Source organism: Ctenopharyngodon idella, chromosome 16, assembly GCF_019924925.1.
Source record: "Ctenopharyngodon idella isolate HZGC_01 chromosome 16, HZGC01, whole genome shotgun sequence".
Classification (NCBI taxonomy): Eukaryota; Metazoa; Chordata; class Actinopteri; order Cypriniformes; family Xenocyprididae; genus Ctenopharyngodon; species Ctenopharyngodon idella.
In genome coordinates this window covers 23,115,523-23,143,380 of record NC_067235.1, presented here as the reverse complement: position 1 = coordinate 23,143,380, position 27,858 = coordinate 23,115,523, and the positions used below count along the sequence as shown (strand labels likewise).

Genomic DNA, 27,858 nt, shown 5'->3' with positions numbered 1-27,858 from the left:
AATGAAAATGTATAAGGGAGTTTATTTTCTAAACTTCCACAAGATTAAAAATGCTCACAATGCAGGAAACATCCTTTGATAACTGAACATGTTATGTTGTTAAGCAGCTGATTGTTATACATTTAATTTCACTTTAGAGACCTAACAACCAAATACTACACAAACAGAGACTGATGGTGATAACATTACTTTATTTGCCCATTTCTTGTGCAAACTTCATTGTGTAGTCACCAACATTAGAAATTGCTGTACAACGAATTGGTCCTGTGTAATAGAAAGACACCCTCAGGGCTAATGTCTGTGCATTGGTAATGTCCATACTAAAAAAGGCTGCTTATCTGCCTGCTATCTGAATGGAAACCATCTGGACTTAAGCCCTAATGCATATAATGGACTACAAAAGGAATCGATGCATCTGGCTCGACTCTTAAAATAAAAGTGTTGTTTACAATCTGTAGTTAGGTCTATCAGCTGAATTCTCAAGTTACAATAGATTTCTCTTCCAGTTGTGAGATTGAGACTGAAAACATGAAATCTCTGTTTTTCTGCAAAGCTAAGAGTGTTCAGGCAAAGTAAGAATTAAGCACGTCTCCAAGGCAACAGTCAGGAAGTGTCGCTTAAGTGGTTTCCTGATGGCTTCCTCTTTATCACTGAATGATATCTGACATGTTGTGTGTGTGCAAATGTGTAATGTTTCAGAGATGCAATGGATATCCAGTTAGCTACAGTTTGATGAATTTAACATACTTAAATGTCATGACTGGCTTAATCTGGTAAAGAACGCTTTTGATCAGGATCAACAGATTTTCAGATTTCTGTTACATTTCCTTATGTCATTTGTGTCCTTCCTTTTTTGACTCCAAGCAGACATACTTTACAGTAATAATGAACTTGTGGCATAGGAGACAGAAATAGGTCACGTTCTTAGTGCTAGTGTTTGTTTCCTGGTTTATCTTGTATCTCTTTGTGTTTACATATGTGTAGGCCTGATATCTGAACGTAGGTGTATGTCTTTGGGTGTGCGTGTGTTCACATGCTTTATTTAGGTCACTTGAGATTATCTGATATGTTTGTTCTTACTTAAGCAAAGTACGTGTTTCGCGGCAATATTACAGTGCTCATCAAACAATAAATTCAAACATAATCTGTAAACAATCACATTTAACATTTAAGACATTTACTGTTGTTACAGTAAGTGAATGAATACAGGGATTCAGCACATGTACTGTATCATAGAACCTCTCTAAAGTTTAACATAAATGTTGTAACTGTACATGCAAATGTTCTTATACTCAATAGATTGATTTTAATATATCACATCTGTTAATTTAAATAGAACATTCAAATATAGTTATTCAAACTTTTTAAAGAGGAAGTAGCAGCCGGACTGCACTTTGGATGTCCTCTCTTATTTTCCATTTTACTTACTGTCAAATTGTGACTAAATACATCATGGAATTTAGTTACCTGGTGTATGGCAGAATTTGCTGCCTCAGATGCAGTTATCTGACCATTACTTGATCTGATATGTCTGTGAAATTCATGCTGGAAGTATTTACTTATATAATAGGTACTATTTTGTAAATTTCTCCTGGATATTTACAGCAGACTGCAGGCTGTGCTTCGCATGGGGAGGTTCGCTGGTAATCGTGAGTACTGGCTTCTGAAACTGTGTTTTTTGTTGTTAAGCTCTGGAGCTGCATTCTCCTGACCACCAGCAGGTGGAGTGCTTTCCTGAGCATTACCCGAAGCATTTTCTGCCTTCCCTCCTTTGTTATTCTTTGTCTTTTTAACCTTTTCTTTGTCCTGCTGGGACTCATTTGTGAATGTGTTTGTGTCTGGAGCGCCCTCTAGTGCTGGTAGGGCATCAGAGGGCAGGTCAGTGGGAGTGGGCTTGCCCTCAGCCTGCTCCTCATTGGGGGTGTTCAGGTTTGATGGGGAATGTTTGCTGTTGGTGCAAGTGGACCTGAATGAAAATACATTTAAGATGGAAGAAGACAGAAACACAACTGTTAAGCATTCTGTCAGGATACTTCTCTGGAGGATGAAAAAACATGATGAATTGAAAGGTGCAAGGTTATGGCCTGCTCAAATGATTGGCAGGTAAGTCATATCATCATGTTTAAGGCATTAAAATGATTTATTATAAACTGCAGAGAATATAAAATGTTAATTTAATTTATGTTAAGCCATCATATAATAAGTGCTTACCAGCAAAAACAGCTACCTGCATATGTTAGGTTTTGTGTTTGCTAGTCTTCCTTGGTCACTCAGCCATGATGCTTGTCAACCAGTTTCACCAGCTAAATTTTGTAAACCTACTAGAATTCTGGTCTTTTTTCAGCAGTGTAGATCACATAGTTGTTGTGCTTTGACTTGTGTTTTTTCCAAACTCACCCATTTGAGCTTCTGTCCTCTGAGTCCTTCTGCTCATTGCTGTATCTGAGCTCTGCTGGAGTCTTAAATGACAGATCTTTCTTTCCCTTCAGCCAGTATGTCTTCATATAACCTTTTCCCTGAATCAAGAGGGATTAGAGTTGATTTCACACCACTTTATTTGCTAGCGGTATGAGTCATAAAAAAAAGTCATACTCGAAAAAAATCTAGCGTCAGTCACTAATGCGCTTCTTGAGGCCAAGGTATTGAGGTTTACCAGCATAGCTCTGACTAGCTGGTCTGTTACACTCACCCCCCTAAACCCCACTCTCATCCGGGTCACGGCACAAACGTAACCCCTCCGGTATACTTGTATTGCTCGAGAGGTGTTTCTGGCTTGGGAGCTGGGTGCGCTAACAAGAATGCTAAGGACCGCAGCCTCTAGTGTCAGTTGCTAATGCGCCTCTTGAGGACAGGGGATTGAGTTTTACCTGCACAGCTCTGACTAGCTGGTCTACGTTACACTCACCCCCCTAAACTGCACTCCCATCCGGGTCACGACACCAACATAACCTCTACGGTTCTACTCTTATCAGTATTTGAGAGGTGTTTCTGGCTTGGGAGTTGGGTGTGCTAACAAGAATGCTAAAGACCGCAGACTCTAGCGTCCATTGCTAGTACGCCTCCTGAGGCCAGGGAAGTGAGGTTTACTCGCACAGCTCTTTATTAGCAGGTCTCTGTTACACTTACACCATGTCTACACAGGACGCGAGCGGCGCAACGCGAAGTGTCAAAAGACAATAGAACCCATTATATTCAGTGATATAGTCTACACTTGATTCGGCGCGACACGACACAACAAAATCCTGACGGTATACGCATTCTATTTCTGATGTAGTCCAAGTGCTTTGCAATGGTCGGTTTGTCGCGTTCAGTGTAGACAGCTTTTAGCTGTTGCGGCGGTCGCCTCTGGTGTAGACACGGTATTACAGTCATGTACACTCACATGATATGAAGCCATTTAAATAGGCTAATAAATACTACACATGGAGCGGGTTGAGCATTTATATTTCTGAATGCAACTGTTTTTGGGCAAGACTTTGGTTTAAATGGAAGTCTTGGATTAAACTGTGGCTCTGAAATACATTTTTAGACCCGGACTATGTTATGCTATGTTATGTTTGTGAACCCTAATATATACACTACCATTGAAAATTTAGGGTCAGTAAGATTTTTGTTTGAATTCAATACTTTTATTCAGAAAGGATGCATTGAACTGATCAAAAGTGACAGTAAAAATTGTATTTAAAAATTCTGTTCTTTTGAACGTTCTTTTAATCATAGAATCTTGGAAAGAAAGTATCACGTTTCCACAAAAAATATTAAGCAGCACAACTGTTCATAATAATAAGTAATGTTATCTGAGCACCAAATCAGCATATTATAATGATTTCTGAAGGATCATGTGACACCAAAGACTGCTGAAAATTCAGCTTTGCCATCACAGGAATAAATTATATTTTAAAATATATTAAAATAAAATTACTGTATTTTTGCACAAATAAATACAGCCTTGGTGAGCATAAAAGACCTCTTTAAAAAAAAAAAAAAAAAACTAAACTTTTTAATGGTGTACATAGTTTTGGAAGTTATGTGCATAACATTGTTGATAATGACTGTGAAGATGTTGGTGATGATAATACTGTAGTACCTTAACAAAAATCTTTCCACGTTCCTCAATGATGTATGGCTCATGCTCCAGATGGTCTTTGGTGGTCTGACTGATGTGGATTTGCATGCCCTAGCCGCACAGAAAGAGAAAGAGTACAATTAGCTGTTTAATTAACTGTATTTCCTGTAAAATATAATTTAAAATTCACTCATTATTTATTTCATGATGAGACAGTTTTGTATAGTTATTTGAGGCTGTTCATTTCTAGTCTCAGTACAGCATAAGAAAGTGGCTCACCACGCCATTTGACTCCATTCGAGAAGCCGTGTTCACCGTGTCCCCAAACAGACAATACCTGGGCATTTTCAGACCCACCACCCCTGCCACCACCATTCCAGAGTGAATGCCTGTGTGAAGACCAACAAAAAAGAATTTAGCTGGAACATGAAGAGTTTAAAATGTGTAAATCAGGTTCTTACATTGTGTGACATGCATATAAATTACGAATACATAAAGAAAGTCAGTAAGATGAAAGGGTTGCAGTTGTTTTGTTATGTGATACTGTGTGAATCCGGGTGCACCTACCGACACGGATCTGGATGTTGTCCCCGGTGGAGGGGTCTTTTAGGTGATCAATGGAGCTTAACATATCTAGAGCCATGTCACAGATGTGGTGGGCATGAAATGTGGTTTTATTGGGCACACCTGCCACCACCATGTAGGCATCCCTAATGGTCTCCACCTGCGTGAACAAGTGCATTAGTTGGAGTTGTATTACGCACTCAATTTTGAGGGCTTTAATAATGACAATAATGATTAAAAGATTACTTAATTAGAAATAATTTTTAGTAAAAAAATAGGGATGCATAGATATATAGTGGCAGACACCACTAAGCTGGCATTTTCCAGTATTTACCAATATTTACATCCGAAATTATTTTCAGCCCATGGTCGATATTAAAGTCATTAAATACACTTATAAAGTACAGTATAATAAATGGTTATTCATTTTGAGATTTGCCAAAAATTACAAATGCTACCATTTAAAAGTTTGAGGTCAGTATGATTTTTAAAAAAAATAAAAAAAGTAAAAAATTATTCAGAAAGGACACATTAAATTGATCAAAACAAGACGTACAATATTACAAAATATTTCTATTTAAAATAAATGCTCTTCTTTTGAAATTCTATTTATCAAATAATGCAGAAAAAATGTGTCATGGTTTCCACAAAAATATTAAGCAGCACAACTGTTTTTAACATTGATAATAATAAGAAATGTTTCTTGAGCACCTAGTCAGTAGAATGATTTTTGAAGCATCATGTGACAGAAGACTGGAGTAGTGATTTCTATATTCACATTTACGTTTACATTTTAAAATATATGGTAACACTTTAGTTTAAGGTCCAGTTCTCACTATTAACTAGTTGCTTATTAGCATGCATATTACTATGTTATTGGCTGTTTATTAGTACCGTTTATGTGTTTATTAGCACATATTAATGTCTTATTCTGTATGACCATATTCTGCATCCCTTAATCCTACCCAATACCTAAAATTAACAACTACCTTACTAATTAATAAGTAGCAATTAGGTCAAAAGTCATAGTTTATAGTTAGTTAATAGTGAGAATTTGACCCTAATCTAAAGTGTGACCAAATATATTAAAATAGTATAAGAGAATTCTTTCAAAAATCTTGCTGACCCCAAAATTTTGAACGTTTGTGTGTCCAGTATCCACTGATACTGATACATTTTCAAAAACCTCTAATATAGGCCGATGACCGATATGGTAATGATATTTTGTCTCTCCCTTGTAAAGAAAAAGCAGAGGATTGCTTTGAAGGTCTTTAGGTCAAAGAACATACATGTGGCATCAGTGGACAAGTTGCCTTTGTTGGAGTTCCTTATGTTACCTTATAAACATTGTGCTTTTCGCTGAGTGTGTCAAAAACGATGTAGATCTCGTTTAGCATGTCCACCACCTGCATGGGGGTGATGTGGATACAGATCTCATTAAACTTCACCACATCGCTGAACAGGATAGTCACGTCTGGGAACACCTGGAGGGAGATAACAGATCAAGAACAGCACTTAATAACAGCAGGACAGCACTAGAGGAAAAATACAGTGCTTTTCATCATACTTCATTAACCCTCTTGAGATTTTGATCAGTCTATACTATACTATAAATTCATTTAAATTGTGGGTTTCATTGTGTCAGGTGTGTTTAGAAGTGTGTTTAATGGGTGGGTTTATACCTGACATGTCTCCAGGGCTGTGATTCCCTTGCGCAGTCTGTCCGCCACTGCTTTGGGTATCATGGCGTACAGCAGGGAGTCTCCTCTCTTCTTCTCCTCATCCAGCTTTTTAATGATCTCCTGCAGCTGTGCATACTTCTGCTGCTCCTGTAGGAGGCACAGTCGGAGATCGGCCTGTCATTTGCATATCATTTCTAGATGCAATAACCACAGCCACAGACACTGTGTTTATTAATTGGCTTAACAGACTTGAGTCAGTCCATACCGGAAATTCTGCTACATAACTCCTACATTTTAAATAAAATGTGTCTCTTTAAGAGTGGGATTTTGGGCTCAAACTAGTGGCATCAGTGTGACATTTATACCTGGTCAAGTGCCAGTTGCAGCTCGGCTGATTGCTGTGTTCCGGCCAGGATGAGCTCTCTGCTCGAGTCGTGCAGGTTTAAATCATTGACATAAACACCCATTTTTATCATGTCCTCCACTGTCTCAATACTGTAAAAAGGAGAATACGTTTTAATAAAGACTTCAACATATATATAGCTGTGATCTTTTTATAAAAACAGCTTGTTTTTCTGATAGAGCTGCGGTTAAACTCTATCTACAGACAGGGCTCATATCATGGAAAACAGGATTTAAATAAAAGAGTTAGATGTGCTACTGTATATAGATAGTAGTTCCCAACTGGCAGATTGCAGTTCTGTTCTGATGGGGTCATGGACAGTAGGGAAAAAAACAATGCTAATTCAAATTATAAAATGCCAACTAAACTTATAATTGTGCATAGTTGAGATAGCAAAATAAATGGCAACATGTTTGATTTTAAGGACATATTTGTTTGCTTTTGAATACTTAACATTTTTTTGATGCAGTGTTGGTTAATGTCCAATGTAAGAATTGGATCCTGAAACCAGTTTAATTCTCAGAGGTCAGAGAGAGAGAGAGTGGAAAATAGTCATTTCAAACTAAATAATGATTAAAAAAGCTACGAGAATGTAGGATATGGTGCCTTTAAAATGACTTGGCAGAGAACTCTTGATTGTCAGTTTTATGTGGCAATAACTAAACTACTGTTTTCCATTAGCCCAGACTACAATGATGTAAATGTGCGAGAGCTTACATGGGAGTTCCTAGAAAGATGAGGGAGTCCCACTGAGGGACGTACTTCATCTGGCCCTTGAGGTGAAGAGGCTTTTTAGGGGGCTCCCGCATGTCTTCAAATATGGTTTCACTGCACTTACCTGAGCAAGAGAGAAGTTTAATTTTTGCATTCATATGGATGATCAAGACTAGAGGCACTTTCTGAGTCTGTTTTGGTTCCCAAAACACTTTGAATAATGATTTTAATCTCATTGACTTGATAGAATTTCTCAGTATTGTCTTGGATCAGCGTTATGCCACAGAAGTGCTTTCCAAAAGCATAAAACAATGTCTAGAAAGATGCCAGTGGAGCTCATTCAGAGCATCACTTTACTGTAACGTGTCTAACCGGTGACAGTCTGAAAAGCCAGCAGCTCGATGTCCTCTCCTCCAGAATTAGCCGAGCTGTTGTACTGCGTCAGAGTGCCGCTGTATTCCTGATCTGTCCCCTTCATTTCCTCCATCACTTTAATATCTGAGAGAACAGCAGAGTCACAGTGACAGAATTTAGCATGAGATGTTTTAGGACGTTTTCTGCATTAATCTATATAGAGGTTAGATGGTTGGATGTGAATGCTCACATACTGTATTGTTCATGTTTTTTATTTCTGATGTCAGCACTTGGGATTGAAAGACCTTGTTTTTTTTTTAAGTTGACTGTTATGTGATTAAATTTGAGTCAATGTCGACTAATCGCTGATCACGTCATTAAAAAAAACACAAGAGATGGGAATGCTTTGCAACATGCCACCATTTTCAACTAGAAGCTGTGGGTTTTAGTTACTTTTGAACGGCAATTATCTTACCTGTACAATAAATGGTTTAAAACGTGCATTTACCCGATCGATATTGGATATCCTGATGGTATAAACAAACATAACTTGTGGAGTGCTCTCGGAGTATGCATTTATTTGTCATTTTAACTGATGGAAATGGGGCGTAAAAGTGGACTTCTAAAGACTTTTTTATCCTGTGGCTTAAGCATTAGTATTACAGCCAATGTAATGGATTTTTTTTTGGAGTTTGATCATAATTTATACGAAAACCGTTAAGTCTGATCAGTTAGAAAAGATATAGTACATTAAGTCAGAACAGTATGAAAGTCTTTTGCAAGGTGGCCAAACTGGCCATGTTGTTGGTGTCAAAATCGCATGATCAGCGACTAGTCGAGGTCAAGCTTAAAACTTCATGGCAGAGCATTAAAGTCAACAAGTCGACTAGTCTGTGCAACCCCTAGTCAGGGCTGCTGCGGTTCTGATTGGTCAGTGTGGCTTTGGCTATTATTAGGCATGGAATATGTGAGTGCAAAAATGTGTGTGTGTGTAATACGATAATTTATGTTACACATTTGTCCATAATTTAATCCATTCTGTAATTCCACAGATTTTACCCCACAGTCAGTGTAAAAATTGTGAAAACGTTCTGCAGATTCTGTTTTGACTAAAATAGAATCTAAGAACTATACCTCTCTCTTCTTTTTTGGGTTTTTCATTCTCCTCTTTCTCCTCTGGTTCTTCTTTGTTAAGTTTAGGGATGTTGACCTTCTGTTTGCTCTCCACCACAGCCTTAGACAGCAGTTCAAACACATTGTTGAGGTGGGTGTAGATCTGAAAGAGCACACACCAACACACACCAAAGCATCTTTTCAGGACACAAATGCCAAGAGCAAGAAAAGAAAGCATAAACGTTTTTTAGATGCCTCATCTTTAAGTTGTTGGTTGTTACTTTCAAGGTACTTTGGCTTCGGATCTATTCTCCTACCCTCCCGTTCACTCACATTATCCCAGCTGAATTCCAGCATGGGTCGCACCAGGGTAAACTCTTCATTGACCTTTTTGCCCTGCAGATCAGAAAACACCTCTTTCAAACCGTCTCCGATCCGATACATGGTCATGTCCCTGCGGAATATCACGCTAAAGGGGAACATGTCGAAAAAAATTCCTCGCTTCATGGGCAGTTTCTCATAGCCTGGAGCTGTTTTCTGCTGGGGCATACGGTGCTTAAACGCAGCGTTGTCAAAATTCATCTTGTACACCTTCAGAGAGAGAGTGAGAAGATCAGAAATGTGAGAAATAAAGAATAACAGAGCAGGGTTTGTGTATACAGAAGAAGGTAAATGTCTCGTCTGTTTGGACTCCTACCACATATGTCATTTTCTCTGTTTCCTCTTTGGACAGAATCTCCACCTCAATGTCTGTGTTGTAAAACTGTCGGCCCACCTGAGAGAGCTGCCCTACAGAGAAGCCACAACAGACGTTTTTTGAATTTTAAACAGCCTGAGGCTACAAACACTGTGGCTGACCAGCTTTCACTGTGTAAGTTCTAGTCAAACATCATTTTACCACATCTCAATTATCTGAACTTCACTTTGAGATCATTATTTTCACTCGCACATCTCTCAAGAATTTTAATATGCAAACAGTTTCAGAAAGCATGCATGCAGAGGTCACCATTATGCTCATCCTGTTAATATGGTAACTGTTTATTCAGTAAATGATATATAAAGCAGATTTCTTAAGCAAATATAAGGAGGCTCAGTAGGAAACCATTTGTCTTAGATGTACAGTTTTTGGATGTAAATTATTATTGGTTGTGACTTGGTGTAATCAGGTGGAAATCTTAATACTTGTCTGTACTTATTATAAAAAAGTTCATTCTGAGCCTTGACTTTGCATTACTGGTGACTCTTTCTGCAGGTTACATTGTTACGCCAGTAGGTGGCAACAGGCGACTGTCTTTATAAGTAACTCATTGAATTATTCATTCAACCAATTTGTTCCGATTCATTCAGGATTGAAACAAGTGACTTATATGTGAATGAATCATAGAATCATTCATCCACTCGATTCATTCAAGAGAGAAACATCACTATTTGCTGCTCTGAGATGCTCAATATTTAATTTTGCATTGGCTTTACTTGGAAACATTCTTAATGGTGGAGCAACGAAGTTACTGTCAATATTGTGTCTGAATGTATGTTACTGATTTGTTGATATTGAACTGTTGTTTAAAAGCAATGTCACACGTGTAATAGTGCTGCTGGTCTCCACAACATGTGTCTAAGAATGTAACACTTAGCACTATTACCTTTGACGAACTGTGTGAATCCTTTCCTCGTTGAACGGTAATGCAGGGTAAGACTTGTCTCACATTCTTCTTCTACACAGAAACTGGGCGGCTGGACTTTTGGGAAGGAGAAACGGAAGTACTCGTGCAGGTTATCGAGCTCATTGATGAAATCTCGTACATTGCGCCCCAGTACCTTAGACAAAGACATTAGAAGAGATTGTAAAATATGTGTACAATTATACAATTATCCATTGAGAAAAGCCCAATAAAAATAAAAAGAAAAGAAAAATGTCATATACTACCATTAAAAAAAGTTTAAGGTTGGTAAGATTGATTTTTTTTAATGATATTAGAATAAATCATAATTCTTTTTAAATATAGGCTAAGATTTTAAAAATAGAATTAAAGAGTACATTTAAATCCATTTTAATCCATTTTAACACCAATTTGCCACTTGTCTGCCACCTGATGTCACCTGATGGAGTTTGGGTTCCTTGCCGCTGTCGCCTCTGGCTTGCTTAGTTGGGGACACTTGACATTTGACTTGACATTTGATATTCAACAGTGCTTTGATCTGCCTGCATTGACACTATTCTTTAAGAGCTGCTGTGCAGCCAAATAATGTACCAGTTATCAATGTAAAGCTGCTTTGACACAATCTACATTGTAAAAAGCGCTATATAAATAAAGGTGACTTGACTTGACTTGACTTGACTTAAAATAGCTTTATTGTACTATTCAAATCTTTTATGCTCACCAAAGCTGCATTTATTTGATCCAAAATACAGTAAAAACAGCTATATTGTGAAATATAATTACAATTTAAAATGACTCTTTTCTATTTTAATATATTTTAAAATGTAATTTATTCCTGTGATGGTAAAGCTGAATTTTCAGCAGTCTTTACTACAGACTTCAGTGTCACATGATCCTTCAGAAATCACTCTAATAAGCTGATTTGGTGCTCAAGCAACATTTCTTATAGTCAAAGTTGATAAGAGTTGTGCTGCTTAATAATATTAATTTGGAAACTGATACAGTTTTTCAGGATTCTTTGAAGAATAGAAAGATCGACATTTATTCGAAATTACATGTATGTATTAACGTAAAAGTCTTTTCTTTCACACAATTAAAAAAAAAATCTTACTGACCCCAAAATTTTGAATGATAGTGTATGTTTACCTAAATCAGTACCTGCCACATACAGAGTCTACCGTGCTTGAAAATCACCTTTAAGATCCTCTCATAGCCATAGTTTCCTATCCGCTTGACCATGTAGACCCCAAAAGCGTACATCAGCTCATCGTGAGTTTTTCCCAAAACCTCTCCAGCTGCCTTTGCCAATCTTAGGATCAGATTATCGCTGGAATAACAAACACCAGCATTGGTAAATTAGCCAGATACACTTAATTCATCAGATATGTGACTCTGCATTTTCAGGACTTACTTGTACATCTGGTGTCGAACAAATTTGAGGTGCGGGATCTCTGCTCTGGCTTCGATTAGTCTCCATACGTCCTCTCCATATGATTCATTAATGTAGTCATTCACCGCTTCCAAATACAGGCCATACATCTTCAGGGGGTTTGGAACCTCCACTACACTGCCCCAGAAATCTGATCAGCCTGCAGAGAGCACAATATCTGAGATGCTTCACAGACATCAAGAGGCTTTTAGTTCAGCTTTTAGTTAGGCTTTTATATGGCAAAAATCAATATAATGCCCAAATAGATAATGTGCATAAACAAGCAGAGATTTATAGGACTTGAAGAACATATAAGTCATCTCTGATATGATTAAATTGACCAGTTTTAAACGAATAGATGTTCACTAGATATTATATTGTTGCTGACAATTTTGTGTAATCTATGAGAGTCTGAGAGCCCCTGTTTTTATTTTTTGTCTATTGTGTAAAATGCTATTTTGTTTGATTGATGGGTTATGCTGTTATAGAAACTCCACCGTGACGGAGGCTATTTAATGTACAAAATCCTCTATAACATCTATATATGTCATATCAGAATTATAAAAAATAATATAATCTATACCACTAATGATCACCAAATTCGATTAATCTAATAGATAAGTATATGATAGATAAGTAAGAGTAAATGTATGTGGCTTACCTGCAGACCCTCAGTCCTGTGTAATGTGTAGATGAGTCTGAATTTGGCTAAAGCAGAACCCTCTTTCTCCCTCTCTCTCTTTAAACACCTGTTTTTGGCATCTGAAGCACTTTATACTAATTTCCGTCAGAACAATGGCCACATGGGCTAAAACGAGAGCAGGGGTATGTTTGTGGCAGGTGCTAAACAACACTTAGCATGTACAGTCATCATACATAGTCCTTCTCATTGACATTGTTGCTATAAATTAACCCTAACCCTAACGGTTTGCCATTTTATGTGTAAAACTATATATTTCTCCTAACCCTAAACCTACCCATTTTTAGATTTTCAAAAAACATCACTTAGTATGATTTATAAGCTGTATTCCTCATGGGGACCAAAAATGTCACCACAAGTACACAATTTGTTTTTCTATCATGGATGACTTGCTATTGACTTCTATCGTTTGTACTGAGCTAATCATAAGCTAACCATTGTAGAAACCTATAGATTTTCATTAAGACATGATTTATTTATCAAGCTGCAATTTAGCTGCTTGTTTATGACAAGAATGCCTTAAAAGAAAAAATCAGCTAATCCTTATATAACTACAGAAAATGCATGAATATATTCTGTATTTATGTAGGATTTTTAATGTATTGCAGATATGTTAACATTTGAGTGGATAATGCATAAATTGAGAGAATAAATTGTTCCATTGTTCATTTACGGATTTAAATAACTTTAAAATGAACAAAAGATTTCATTAAAAACTTACAAATTAACTTCCTTCTCTTCTCAGAATATAAACACGACAACGAAAGCCGACTCTTGTTCTGTCTTTGCGCATTACTCTCAGTATCCGCTAGGGGCCACTGTTGACACATCGTCGTTACGCTATTGACTCGATGCTGAAAGCAGCAAAATGACTAGGCTGTTGCCCTTTACTTTCAAACGACTCATTATCATTGCCTTGCAACAAAAACAAATGGCTTACATATATATGTCTACGTGTGCGTGCGTGTGACATATATGAGCATATGAGAAACTGTGAGTTTGACAGTGCAATTAGTGGTGTGTGGGGAACGGACCTGAAAAGCGTGAATTGTGTTCCTGTAGTTTCATCGCAAGCCAATAATTAGCATGTCTTTTTGTTTCCAGTCACCCAAGAAAATCTTCTCAGCGCCTCTCAGCCTCTATCTCTCACAGTTTCTCTATAGTCTATTTAAATAGGGGGGTCATATTCATTAAGTGCACCAGTTAGGTCTCTCATTCTTGTTTATTTACTGTACTTCTTTCTCACTATACATGAGTGTACAGTTTAAGTTACAGTAGGTCACAATGCCTGTGATAAATATTATAAGGGAGATCAGGGGTAGTCGCAAGGGCTATATCACAGTAACTATTATATACCAAGCAAACTGTACAAGCAAGAGTAGGCCTACTTATAACCAAACATGTCAATGGTATATAGAGGGGAAAAAAGAACATTTAGATATTATTTCCAAATTTGTTTTAATATCATTAAAGTGTTCAAACATGGTATTCTTCAGTTCCATTTGACATTATGAGTATAATAACCAGCTATTATTGTAATAACAGTGGTTATTTTCTAGTTTCTTTGTAGACACAACTTTTTAGGGATGTATCTATATAGAAATTAAATTCAAACCTAAACCTACCCTTTGAAATATTCAGTAAAATCTGTGACAACTAGCCCTGATCTCCCCTATATGCACAGTTATATTCAGATGAATACTTTAGAGATATTGTCTCCAGAACCTTCCCTCGTTTTCATCCAGCAAGATACTTCTACTCTTGCCCCTGAGGATTATGCATAACAAATACCTCGATCATTTGTTTGCATTAGCAATTCAGCTTCATGCTGAAATCTTTCGAAAATCCCTTGTCAGTCTATCTGTGAGGCAAATCAGGAGCTCTCAGAGGAGCTATGATGCCGTACGTGTGTGTTGAGGTTGAATTCAGCATATGTGAATGCATGTGCATGGGTGTGTGGGAGGACGGCATGCTTATGGCTCCAAAGCCAGTGCTCTGAAAACCTCTGCAGAATTGCTGTTTTATTCTTATGGCAGGTTAAAGAATTGCATAAGATGTTTTATTGATTTGTTGTTTCGTAAGTAATAAAATAAGAAAGATGGAATAATTTAAAGATGCACATCTCCTTCAGACATCTCCAGCTGGTACTGTGAACTTGTGTGCTTGTATAGTATAATGACATGTTTTTATGTTTGTCGGCCTGCATTCGTGTTGCTGCTCCACTGCTGAATGATGGATGAATCGTGTTTACTTTACAGTCAGAAATATTACTAATGCATGTACATGGTGGCACATCCTGTGGTCTGACACTGATGGATTTCATGCATAATAAGGCCAGATACTTCCAGGACCAGTAGTCGGTGGGAAGAATGCAAATACCATCATCATATCTGATATGTATTCACTCATAAATGTTAATTCAATGAGTGTGCGTATTTAACACCAGAATGACTTCACGGAAATATTGCCACATTTTCAAATATGAACTCACTATTTGGCAAATCATTTGTGTGGTCCCTGTAGATAGGATTGAGTCTGCAGCTTATTTAATAGGAACGTGACCATACAAAGGCAATGTGGATAATTCACACGTTGTGGAAATGGAAATTTCTTGGCAGACGAGCCCGAAGCCATTATGCCCCATAGCTGAATCCTGAATACCCGTCTGCGTCTGTTTCCTATTTCTCCTCTTTTTCCCCCCTCTCAATCCACAATTCTCACAGAGACCTTAACGTTTTTGTGTCTATCAATAGCATAATTTTATCTACGGCCACGAGGGTTCATGTTTAACCACACGAGCAGTTAAAACGTTTATGATCACTTCACTTCTAGCTCTGAAGCCAAATGCCTGTTTCATATTCATGGGTTGATCTTCCAGTGATGTTGAGCTGTAGTAGTGCACTATTTTACCATTTAGGGATGCAACTGCAAAACCTCAGTGAAGCACAGACAATTCATCTTGTGCTTTTAATGAAATTATTGATAACAGTATTGATTTGGAGAGGTTGGTGTGACCTTGACATTTGCTTGGCAGGCTTTCAGAAGGATGTGAAACAGACATTGTTTTGATTTATATCGCCATAACACATCAAGTCAGTTTGTTTCTTAGAGTTGATGGATATCAGATTGATGACATTGACATCAAGCAGGCAGCTTCTAAAAAATCACATTACTAATATGCAATATGGTCTGTGCTTTCGACTGCACTTTCAAGTATTGGAGAGAAAACTTCTATATTAGTAGAAGATTGATATTTGTGACCCAGGACCACAAAACCAGTCATAAAGGTCAATTTTTTGAAATTGAGATTTATATATCATCTAAATAAATAAGCTTTCCATTGATGTATGGTTTGTTAGGATAGGATAATATTTGGCTGAGATACAACTGAAATCTGGAATCTGAGGGTGCAAAAAAATCAAAATATTGAGAAAATCACTTGTTGTCCAAATGAAGTCCTTAGTAATGCATATCCACTCACAAAAATACTTTTTTGATATATTTACGGAAATTTACAAATAACTTCATGGATCATGATCTTTACTTAATATCCTAATGATTTTTGGCATAAAAGAAAAATCAATAATTTTGACCCATATATTGTATCGTTGGCTATTGCTACAAATATACCAGTGCAACTTATGACTGGTTTTGTGGTCCAGGGTCACATTAAAGATCAACTTTGTAATTTTTTTATTTTTTTTTGAAAGGCTCATATGAGTAAGCAGCATTATTTTAGACCTGTTTACAATTGTAAAGTTCACATTCTGCAATGACTTCAATTAAGTTTTGTTTATACCCATAAGATTAGAGGGCAATTCTGTAGATATTTTAAAAGTAAACAATTGGATCACGTCTTTCATTACCTCAAAGATTAAAGAATAATTTGGGAAACCTATTACAGTTGCACTGGAGCACCAGATTATATAATTTATTATTGTTAGGCCCCCCTAAAACTGAATGAATATACAAAAAGCTCTAACTTCAGGCACTCATTGAATAATTTAGGGCCTACTGAAAAAATCAAAGCTCATCACAGACTTTAAGAACATGTTATTTAGGAAACCATACTCTCTGTGAAATAAAATTTGATGAAAGAAATTTTGACAAATCGAATTTTAGATCTAATTAGTAGCAGGAACACTATCACTTTCAGTGAGCCAGTCCTTGATTTTCATTACTACGAAGGTTGGTATGTTGTTACCAGTGTTCATTACCTGCAGGTTACATTCTCTGTCACAGATCTCCAACAGACATGAACCAATCAGCTGTGAGCAGAGTGATGAATTTTTGATGCACTAGAGTTATTCGCCCTGAATCTCTCCCTCCAACCCAAAATGCTCTTCACAGGGAAAGACTTTCGTAAATCCACATAATCAGCTTTCCATAATAATTATTTGAGAGATAGATAGATTTTCAGGAGAGAGAGTCTCATACCATTGTCAGCATTTTGAGCTGCACATTAAAAATGTATTATTGGTTTGTATCTCTTTGCAAGTGGTATATATTAGGTGATGCTGAGAACCTCAGAAAAATACATTTTTGCAGTTGCTGATTGTAAGGTGTAGAACTTTAGTGGTGGTGTTTTTTTTTCCCCCGGTGACTCTTGGTTACATGGGTATGCCGAATCATTGAATGATTCATTCAACCAATTCATAAATCAGTGTTTTGAATTAATTGGTTCAATAAATGACTCCTAAAAATCAAGTCATTGAATTACTAACCTTTAATTCATTCGCAACCATACCGATATTCGGAAGAACAGCACTCTTGTGTGATATTTTGTAAAATATACAAATAGTGTACGCCAGTAAAGTACGATAGTTCAATATAATGTTTATCATTAATGTTTAATAATAAAATAAGCTTAATCACTCAAACAATATAGGCATAACTGCAATGCAATAGACTGCTGCAGTATAAAGACACATTTTGTCTGGAAGTTACAGTATAGCATCACCCTGGTTCCCTTGACAAAACCCAGTGGGATTTTTCCATTGGTTTTTGAATTATTGCAGAAAATAAGCTCTGTGACTAACAAAAGTTCAAGATTCTTACACATTCTTACACACAGTTTACCTTTTCGGTGTGATGATGTAAGTAACCACCTTTTTCAAGACAAGTAAAAGCTTTAAAATATTACAAGTGGGTATTACTGATGTAACCTTAGCATAAAATGTAAAAATATCTTAAGCTTACATCACAGACCTTATTTAATTAATCCAAAAACCCACTGACTTCAGGACGATGGAAACGGAATTGCTAAAATGCTAATTTGTTTCCTAGTTTTTGCCTACAAAAATACGTTATCCTGGCCTCCAGCACTCTATTAAATTATTTTGGTACCGCTGATTCAGAAGTAACACATTTCACCTTGAAAGAACCAAAAGTATTTAGAGTAGCAGTTTTTCTCTATGTGAGAGTCAGATGACACACTATCAATGCACTGGAAGACATTTCAGCTCCTTGGCATTGAGCAACATTAATATTGGCGTAAAATTTATTTGTTTGGTAGTGATTTGTAAAACCTGGACTTTCCAGCAGGGTGGCAGCTGAGAATACATGATGCTTGCTAGGCCTTAAACACCAAGGAGAAACCCATAAGTCCTCAGCCTAACCAAAAGCCATTACTACAGTGTTGGCTAGCACCTCCCTTCGGGCCTGCTATACAGCAGATCTCACAGCTCTGAGCCATAGGCAGGAACACAATAAGATTACAGTGTCTGAATGACAGCTAGCACAATGCAGGAAGGATAAGGAGTGCAAAAAAAGAAATACAGACAAAGACAGACAGAATGAGAGAGAGAGGGGGAAGCAATCAGTGCATGAATATTCCATTTACTGCACTGGAGCAGCATAGCAGTGCCTTTATACCTTCAGCCACCTGATCTGGAAATGAAATTACTACAGCCAATGCTCTTTTCTTCAATTTCTCACTCTTCCCTTTACTGTCCTTCCTCTTATCAAGGCTGACACTAATCCAATTTCAGCCCTGCTGGGGCCATTGCTTGCTCAGTTATGTATACTGATGCAACGCACACACACGTACACACACACTTGCACACACAAACTTACACACACTCTCAGTTGCTCGTATGCACCTTTGTGTTATCTGGATGCAACAGCTGCTCTGTAATTGCATTAGTGAAGTTCATTTGGCCGCAGCTGTTGTGGACTGGATGAGTAAGGTGGGCTTAATACACACACCGATTCCAGCACATCTGCCTTTAAAATGCATGTGGACACACACTCGCATACACAACCCCAAACACATACAATCAGCCTCACATTTTTAATGGACATTTTTAATGCCTTTAAATCTGAAGCAAACTGCCATGTGAAAACACAATCCCCCCTTAATCACCTGTGGCAGTGCTGGTGGGAGGGATTAATCAATCATAAGAGCCTGATTTTTCTATTGTGCAAAGCATTATGGTCTCAGTTCTCTGCGGCTTCACTACATTGGTGTTTACTGTATACTTGCTGAGCAAAGGATGAAGTACACATAATTTGATATACTGTGTGTGTAGGCTATACAGTATATATTACACAATGGTGTTTATTTAATTTTAAAGAAATTAATTCAGCAAGGATGCATTATTTGCACAGAATTCTGAGGGAAAAAAAAAAAAACTATCTCAGTGTCCTCAAAAATATTAAGCAGCACAACTGTTTTAAACATTGATCATAAGAAATGTGTTTGAGAACCCAAATCAGCATATGATTTCTGAAGGATCATTTTACACTAAAGACTGGAATAATTAGGATTGCATTGTAAATAGTTGAAAAATTGGCGGAAATATAAATGGTTATTTTTTCTTTTTTAAAAGGGTTAGTTCACCCAAATATGAAAATTCTGTCATTAATTACTCACCCTCATGTCGTTCCAAACCCGTAAGACCTTCGTTCATCTTCAGAACACAAATGAAGATTATTTTGATGAAATCTGAGAGCTTTCTGTCCCTCCATAGACACCTACGCATTTGAAACTTTGATGTTTCAAAAAGTTCACAAAGAGATTGTAAAACTAATCCATATGAATTGAACGGTTTAGTCAAACGATCACTTTATATGATGAACAGATTGAATTTAGGCTTTTATTCTCATAAATATTCATAAACTCACACATCAGAAGCTCAAGCATGTTCAAATGACGTTTATGAACCAATGAGGTTCATTCTCGTGTTTTACACAGTATGTTTGAGCTTCCGCAAAAGGTTTGATCTCGCGGGTCAAGTAGGTTTGGTTGAGCTTCTGTTTATGTTCGCTGATCAATGTTTATATGTGAATAAAAGCCTAATTAAATCTGTTCATCATGTAAAGCGATCGAGTCTCTTTAGAAAATTTAGACTAAACCGCGCAATTTATATGGATTAGTTTTACGATCTTATGAACTTCTTGAAGCGTCAAAGTTTCAGTTGCATAGCTGTCTATGGAGGGACAGAAATCTCTCAGATTTCATCAAAAAGATCTTCATTTGTGTTCCGAAGATGAATGAAAGTCTTACGGGTTTGGAATGACATGAGTTATTAATGACAGAATTTTCATTTTTGGGTGAACTAGCCCTTTAAGGTAAGGCACAAAGATACAGCCCCTACCTACTTGAATGGGAAATGTACAAGTAGCCCGTCTCCTCCTCCTGTCTCTGAAATGACTGACTGCACTTGTCAGTTCATCAGGTAAAGCTGTTGAATATGTTTGCAGTGTATAAAATGTAACATCTGAAATGCCCTTGAACAGACCTGCTAAATGGAGGGAGGTGAAATCTTTTCCCCCTCAAAAACAGCTCTTTAAATCCATTGCTCTGTGGAGCAATCATTGTGTCCCTATTATTCCTTGTGCTGTCACCAACAACAGATAGTGTGTCTGAGTGTGTATGTGTGTGAGTGCTGAGTTATAGTAGGTGTAGGAAGGTCAGCCAGTCCTTGCAGAGCGACTCCAGGGAGTATGAACAGGGATATTGGATTATCCACACATGCAAATCACAGGCTAAAACAAAGGCCAACCTGCAGATTCAAATCACACCAGCAACAGGCTCACATTAGAGCTGTTGTGAATATGCTTGGGTGTTTCTCTATTAAAAAGCACCCTATAAGGATTAGTCCAGGTTGAGTACAAGTTAAGCTCAATCAGCAGAATTTGTGGCTTAATGTTGATTACTACAAAAATTAATTTCCACATGTCCCACATGTATTCATAAATAAATGCAACTATTTTCAAGGTTGTGATTTTGTATTAATCATATTAAAACATTTCATGTTTTTTAAACAATGTCAAATATAGTGGACCCACACAACATTTTCAAGCGCTTTTGTTCTACTTGTTACAGAACAGTCATTCCTACTTGTGAGAAGTTCGTCAACAGCTAATTAGCCGATGTTAAAGCTTTTGAGCTTTTAATGCTGGCTAAGTGTTAGCTGCTCTTTCGAACCTAAAGAAACAAAAACTGAATTCATATTTACCTCTCGTAAATCCCAGTTGGGTAGAGCACCTAAGCTTCTTTATATAAATGTATAAATTTAGCACTGTGATAAAAAGCTGAGTTTGACACCGAACTCCTGAGATGAAGGCTCACTTATGTCTGTGTGTGTCAGTGTGCAAGACTGTGCGATTGCTTACTTCGGAAATGAAGGGCTCCCAAGAGTGTTTGCTTAGGTAGACTTTTATAGTATAACGGAAAAAATGGGCTGCGCTGTCATCTTTTACCCCTCAGGCACAGACAGAGAGAGAGGGAGGAGGAATTGTCCCCCTGCTAAGCTGCAACTGCTTCGGCAATACAAATGTAAACTGAAACTGTGAGTGAGAGAGATTTTCACTTTCAACACTTTTATAGTGTACATCAAAGACTCCGCTGTAGTTATTCAGACTAGTTTATTATTCAGTGTACCAGGAGTTTGTAACTGCGTTTTAATCGGCGGAATGGCCATCAGTGAAATGAATAACTATGCACTGTCTGGCAGAATATTTTGCAGGGTGTAATGCTCATGAATGTGTGAATTCATTTACATATATTCTACACTGTGTCAAAAAAAAGTACACTACCATAATGTACTTAAAGTGCTCTATTTTTGCACACTAATTTTGTACTTAATATACTAAAATTTCTTCTTTAGTACTTCTTAAGATAATCTTGTGTGTACTCAACTGTGCTATTTTGAGACACCATGAATATGAACTAAAACATGCTATCTCTGTATTTAAAAGTGGTAACTAAATACATTTTTGTAATATGTTAAAAGCATATTTTAGTATGCGTTACATTTTTCATGTAAAACACCTGTTTTGTATAGCATCCTGCTCACCGTGACCGATTTTGAGGGAAAATTTCAGGCCATTTGCATCTTCATTGCATTGCTCACTCTGACAATAGGTCTTTATGACTGGTCATGTGTGACAATTCATGATCGAGTCTTTGGTTAAAGGGCTCAATCTCTGGTTTTCCGCCCGCCAACCAAAATCACCAATGTTTGGACACGCATGTCTGCTTCTTCCCCAGAAGCCTGCAGTGCTCCGGGGAGGGAGGAACCAGAGACAGACTGATGATCTCTCCTGCACCTCCCGTCTGTGGTTCGGGTTCCTACCGTTGCTTCGCCTGCAGGCCTGTGTGATGTAGTGTAGAAGAGCGGGGCCTGTGAAACGCTGTCTGCTGTGAACTAATGTGCTTGTATTCTTCCTGCAGCAATGTCTGCCTCTCTCTCTCTTTCTCTCTCTCCCCCCCCCCTCTCTCCACAGCCATTTGCCTCTTCTCCTTCTGTGAGTTTGGCACCCAATAGATCTCCTGCCTTCATTCCCCTGCTCAAAGAAAGCATCCCAGAGAGAAAGACATAATGAAGTGGAAAGATAAAGAGTGAGATGAAGAAAGATAAAGGTAAACACAAAGAGAAAAAGGTGGATAGAGAAAGAGATGGGGACATTTGGAGGGTGTCATTAAAGCTGGATCTTTCTTCATCAGTGCATTTTGGTTGCGTGGTAGAAGCTCTGAACCGCGGCCAAGCACGCTGAGTCAATGATGCTCCTAATCTGGATTCAGGCACACATTACTGCAGTCCTGGAGGAATCTGGACCCCACTCATCCATTGAGGGGCTCTTCTCAGCTGATCTCTCCTCCTGGCAAGGAGCATTAATGTGATGTGGAGGCTTCTAATTTCTCTGCTCACAGCGGGCCTACACTTTACCCTTTGTTTGGATGAATGCAGCTGCTGAATGATTACAATGAGCACCTGATTACTTTTGTACAGGTGTCATCTAAATAAATATGGAGGCTGTTTGGTGAATAGACTATTGTCCAAACTGGCCTTAAACCAGGGTGATACCATTTTACTTTCAGCTCTATAAAATCATCAACATTTCAAGGCTTACCTCAGTATTTTTATCTAACATATACATTTACGTGAAATGTGAAATGACATAAGATATTATCTATCAGTTTATCAAAATTAGGTGAGTTTATGCTTAAAACAAGAAAAAAAAAAATCTGCCAATGAAATAAGAAAAATAAACTTGTTTTCTCTTTAACTTAAGTTTATTTTTCTTACTCCATTGGCTTATGTTTTGCTTGTTTTTAAAGCATAAACTCACGTAATAAACTGGACTTTGTTATGATATCTTATGATGCAAAGATATCTTATGTCATTTTGCTTCTATATGTATATTGATTTAGGGATGTTTGTACTGGAAAGCATATGAGTATGAGAAATGTAATGTAGTCTATTTTTTCCTCTAAAAATATCCAAATATCCATAAAACAAGATATATTTACATTAGAACCAAAATTGTGCAATATATTAACATTTGTTTTTAGAAAATTACCCCATCGGCATTCTTTCTTGTCAAATCTAAGTTCAATAATTTAGTGAAGCTTGTGCTGAAAATAAGAAATACAAAATTAATTTAAGATATGTCTTAATATCTTATGCAAATCTGCTTCTCAAGTCTTTAAAGGATTGAACAATGCTTAGGTTTTTACAGAAAAATGACACAAATACTTGAAATTGATTATTGCAATTAATGTCAGATTTAGATGTCAAATGATGTGTGTGATTTATGATTTGAGCGTATGGTGTTGAATCAAACTGTTCTGTTTGCATATTTAGGAAGAAATCACAGTATGTTCCTGGAAGCAGTCATGTGTGAAAGCACCCTGATGTTCTTGCGGATATTGATTCTTCAGAAACTAAACTCAAATGAAAATTGAATGAGCAGATGATGAGTGGAAAATTCTCTACTCAAATCTCAAACTCTGGCACTACTTTTTAAATCATACCATATTTGATGTTATTTTACATGTCAGAAAGAAATGTTAGACATAGTAACACCATAATGTTACATGAAATACATGATTTAGCCCTTATTCCTGTGAAGACATGTATATTTTTACCATTATTCTTTCTCTCTTTTTGTAATGTCTTTGAATTATCCAACTTTCTTGATTGTAGTTTTTGTCGACGACATTTCGTTGAAATTGCACCGTTATTCTCCACTCCATAAAGATGAAAGTGTCCTAGTGATAGCCCTATGGGGACTGAATCCTGCTGCGTACTCTGTGATCAGAGAGTTTCAGTCACTGGTAAATGTGTTTGTGATGATCCCTGGCAATCAGCGGAACCATTTCTGAGACGTTCGCAAGACAAGAGTGACACTCATTTACTTTGCGCAGATCCTGTTCGCTTTGTTACTGCCTCACAAATCTGTGTAATTCTGTCACACTTGGATTAAGACTAGCTCAAAATCTCCTTCAACAGGGAGCAGGACGCACACACGCAGACTGTGGTGTTTGGGGGTCTTTGTCTTCTGAAACACTGGGTGGTGTGATAAATCCTGCTTGACTGCTGCATGTTCGACTGTGCTTGTTTATGCCAGTGGATCTAGTTGTGCCAGTCCAAATGTGGGCATATGCCCTCTTCCTCTAGCTTGTGCCAGCACTCTGACACCATCTGTCTGGATGTCACACTCCCATTTTCCAGCCCATTTCTTCCCACTGTAGGATGCTGTCAAGGTGTTTAACGTTTGTGAGGTTGGAAAGGAAAGGAAACCATTTTCTTCATTGCTGAGCTCTTTTATGGCGCATTATTCTGGGCCAAACACTCAGTCATTCAAAGCGGGAAAAAGGGATCAAATCTAATTCCCTTCAGCTGGATATGCGGGGAAACCAATCAGTTTATGATACTGCTGGGCTGTGTAGGAAAGCGAACATTAAAAGGGAGATTTACAGCTCTTTCAGAATCATCGGCATGGCCTGTGACGGAGTTTACACCATACAGTGGCCCCAAAAAGTATTTGGATGGTTATGCTACGCTTAGAAGTGTCTGAATGCCTTTGCAGTAGATATCATAGCAAGTGGGTTATGCAAACAAATGATGCTAGACCCTTTCTCGTGTTTTAGCCATGCTTTTAGCTTTCTTTTAACTGTTACTCAAATTATTTTTAGTAGATGTACAGTATGTTGACAGTTTCCCTTCAAGTCCACTGGTGTAGTTCATCTATTAACATTATCCACTTATGCTTGACAACCAGAAAGTGTCCAAATACTTTTATTATCTTAACAGTTTCCCAGGAAAAAACAGCCTTCCTGTTTTGCAGGAAAAAACAGCCTAAACCAGCCTAAAATGTTTTGATGGTCTTAACTGGTTTAAAGTGGTTTAAGTTGGTCTCCTAGCCTGGTCAAGCTGGTCTTCAGCTAGTCTCCCAGACAAATTGCCCAAAACCTCAACAAACAAACTAACTAACTAACTAACTGAACTGTGATCAACTAAGACCAGTAAACTGATTTAGGCTGGTTTAATATGGTTTTTCAGCAGGGATATTGATTTTTTTTAAAAAATGTATCCATTTAAAACCACTTAAACCCCCCAATTTTTCTAAAAAGTTTTGATAAAAAAAAAAGTGATATTTTCCTTAAATGCCACTCTGTATGTTACAGTTTCGTTTATCGGATCCACATTCACAGTGGACGAAGCGGATGTTGACAGTAACATCAATGTCCAGTCCCACCCCGCAGACGTCTCGCAGCCCAACCCAGAGCCCAACCCGTCTCCACCCCAATCGACGGACTGTACGCCAGAGCCCCCCGCAGACTGGATGCTTCTGCCTGCCGTGACCGGTGAGCCAGTACCTCAGGAAAGGAGGACAACGCACACCATCGACCCAGAGTCGAAGCTGATAGACGTGTCTGACCCGGGGTGTGAGCCGACGTCATGTTCCAGTACCTCGTGGAATATGAGGGTATGAATGCGAGTCCCACCCACCTCTTGAAACAGCCATCAGGACTGCTTTATTTTTCGTTGGGTTTTGTTCTGTTCTCCCATCTGTCTCTCTGTCCTCAGCCTCACCTACCACACAGTCGTCAGTGTTCCCCATCAGTCCCGCTGCATCTCCATCACCTCTCTCAGTGGCGTGGACACTCCGCGGACCTGCCGGGAACCACTTCCTCATGGGTGTCTTGAGCTCGTGGCTCCGCCTACAGCCTCTGAGCATGCTGATCCACCTCAACCGGTCGTCCTGACTCCTACGCCGATGCTCCTTCCACACTCGTTTCCGGCAGTGACCATCAGCCATTCGGCCTCACCGGATTCCTTCGGACCGTCGGCTCTACCCAGGTCAGACCTCGCCAGGCCTCCACGTCGGACTTACGGGCCGTCCGTTGCCCTCCGGCCCTCCACCCCTTCGGCTCCGGCAAGCTCCACCTTCCCTGAGGCATCACCTCCGCCCTCACTCATCCCAGCTCGACCTCTGGCCTCCGGATCCCTACCGTCTCCTCGGAGGGGCGCCGCTTTGGCTCCGTCACGGCCACCCTGGTCTTCAGCGTCCCATCACTCCCTCAGCTCTCCGGCGGTGTCGTGGGCTTGCCAAACCAAAGTTATAGTTCCATTGATCGTCACCAGGATGTCGACAGCCGAGTCGACACATTGGCTCCTCCCTCCATCTACTCCACCGTGGGCTGTGGTTCTGGTCAGGCTCTGGGTCTGCACCATCTGGGCTCTCTATACTTCTCCTCCGTGGCTGCTACCTCCATCTACTCCTCCATGGTTTATTCCATCTGCCTCGACCTTCTCTCTGCCTGCTCCTCTCTCCATCCCTGCGTCTTCTCCTCACCCACCTCCCAAGCCCCCACCATCCCTCCTTCTGCTCTTCTGTTACGGCGCGAGGACGCGCCTTTCCGAGAGGGGGCGTAATGTTACAGTTTCGTTTAGTTAGTTTCATTCTCATGGACTCTTATTTTGTCACTTTCAGTCACATGTGTTCCATTGTTTAGTTTTCCAGCTTCTCCTTTGTTGTCATGGTTACTTATATGATTTGCTATCACTCTCAGCTGTTTCCGTTTAATCTCCTCATTTACCTGTGTATTTAAGTTCCTGTGTTTTCAGTGCATGTTGTCCGGTCTCGTTTATGTTATGCTGTTGCTACCCTGTTGGAATCTCCTGTGTTTTATTAAAGACTTACTAGAATACTCATCTTCATCTTCTTCGTGCATTTATGTACAGCTCTTGTAACACTGTATATGATGTTTAATGATTTTATGATCAGCATAGAAAAACAAAAAAGCTCACAGGAAAAAGCATTGACTACAACATAATCAGTTATTATTATTTCATTGGTTCTCTCTCGTTTTTGTATGTGTCATAATTTCTTTGTTTGACAGCCTGGCTGAAAATTATGTCCACACAATTTGGCATGTTTCATTGTGTTATCACAAATAAAACAATTGACTGCTAGCACAACTAAGCAATATGGCTTACAAAAACATTTTTTCAAAGGGTTAAGATGTCAATTATCCTAGGCCAGACATCACTTTTGGGCACTGTGCATGTGTGAATATGTACTTAGGCATATGAGTGTGTCTCTGTATGATAATTAGGCTATGATGATGCATAAATGTCAACCTTCTAAATCTCAATCTCCTTCATGGATAAATGAATGAAACATTTCTGAGACGTTAGATGAGCCAGCCGGCATTATCATACATTGTATTTCCTATACCATTGCAAATGTCATGCATAATTATATGCATAATATATTTTTCTCATTTTCCACAATCAAGTTTTGCTCAAGATTTCAGGATTATTACTCACCAGTAATAAGTTCCAATTGAATTGTAATCATAGCTAGCAAGTGTTCAAAAAGCAATCTTACAATGTGAGAGGAATAATTAAGTTCTGCTTTATTGTAATTCTGA

General features: G+C 38.3%; 1 protein-coding gene and 1 long non-coding RNA gene across 3 annotated transcripts; one reads left to right on the top strand and one right to left on the bottom strand.

The window, feature by feature from the left end:
- Positions 1-171: 171 nt before the first annotated feature.
- Positions 172-12,383, bottom strand: LOC127497771 (soluble guanylate cyclase 88E-like). Its single transcript, XM_051866504.1, has 16 exons — positions 11,969-12,383; positions 11,752-11,884; positions 10,540-10,714; positions 9,594-9,685; positions 9,230-9,487; positions 8,918-9,059; positions 7,802-7,927; positions 7,433-7,553; positions 6,678-6,807; positions 6,313-6,459; positions 5,968-6,114; positions 4,634-4,790; positions 4,346-4,455; positions 4,088-4,177; positions 2,398-2,516; positions 172-1,966 (listed from the first exon to the last, which is right to left on the bottom strand). Exons 1-16 carry the CDS (start codon positions 12,094-12,096, stop codon positions 1,600-1,602), a joined length of 2,442 nt encoding a protein of 813 aa, XP_051722464.1. The 5' UTR covers positions 12,097-12,383; the 3' UTR covers positions 172-1,599.
- On the top strand, positions 1,834-27,142 carry LOC127497772 (uncharacterized). 2 transcript variants are annotated; one of them, XR_007925652.1, is made up of 4 exons: positions 1,834-2,103; positions 9,630-9,767; positions 25,606-25,907; positions 26,009-27,142. It is a non-coding gene; the product is annotated as an uncharacterized LOC127497772 (long non-coding RNA). The 2 variants fall into 2 exon arrangements; XR_007925653.1 differs by having other exon boundaries at positions 25,606-27,142.
- The last annotated feature ends 716 nt before the right edge of the window (positions 27,143-27,858 follow it).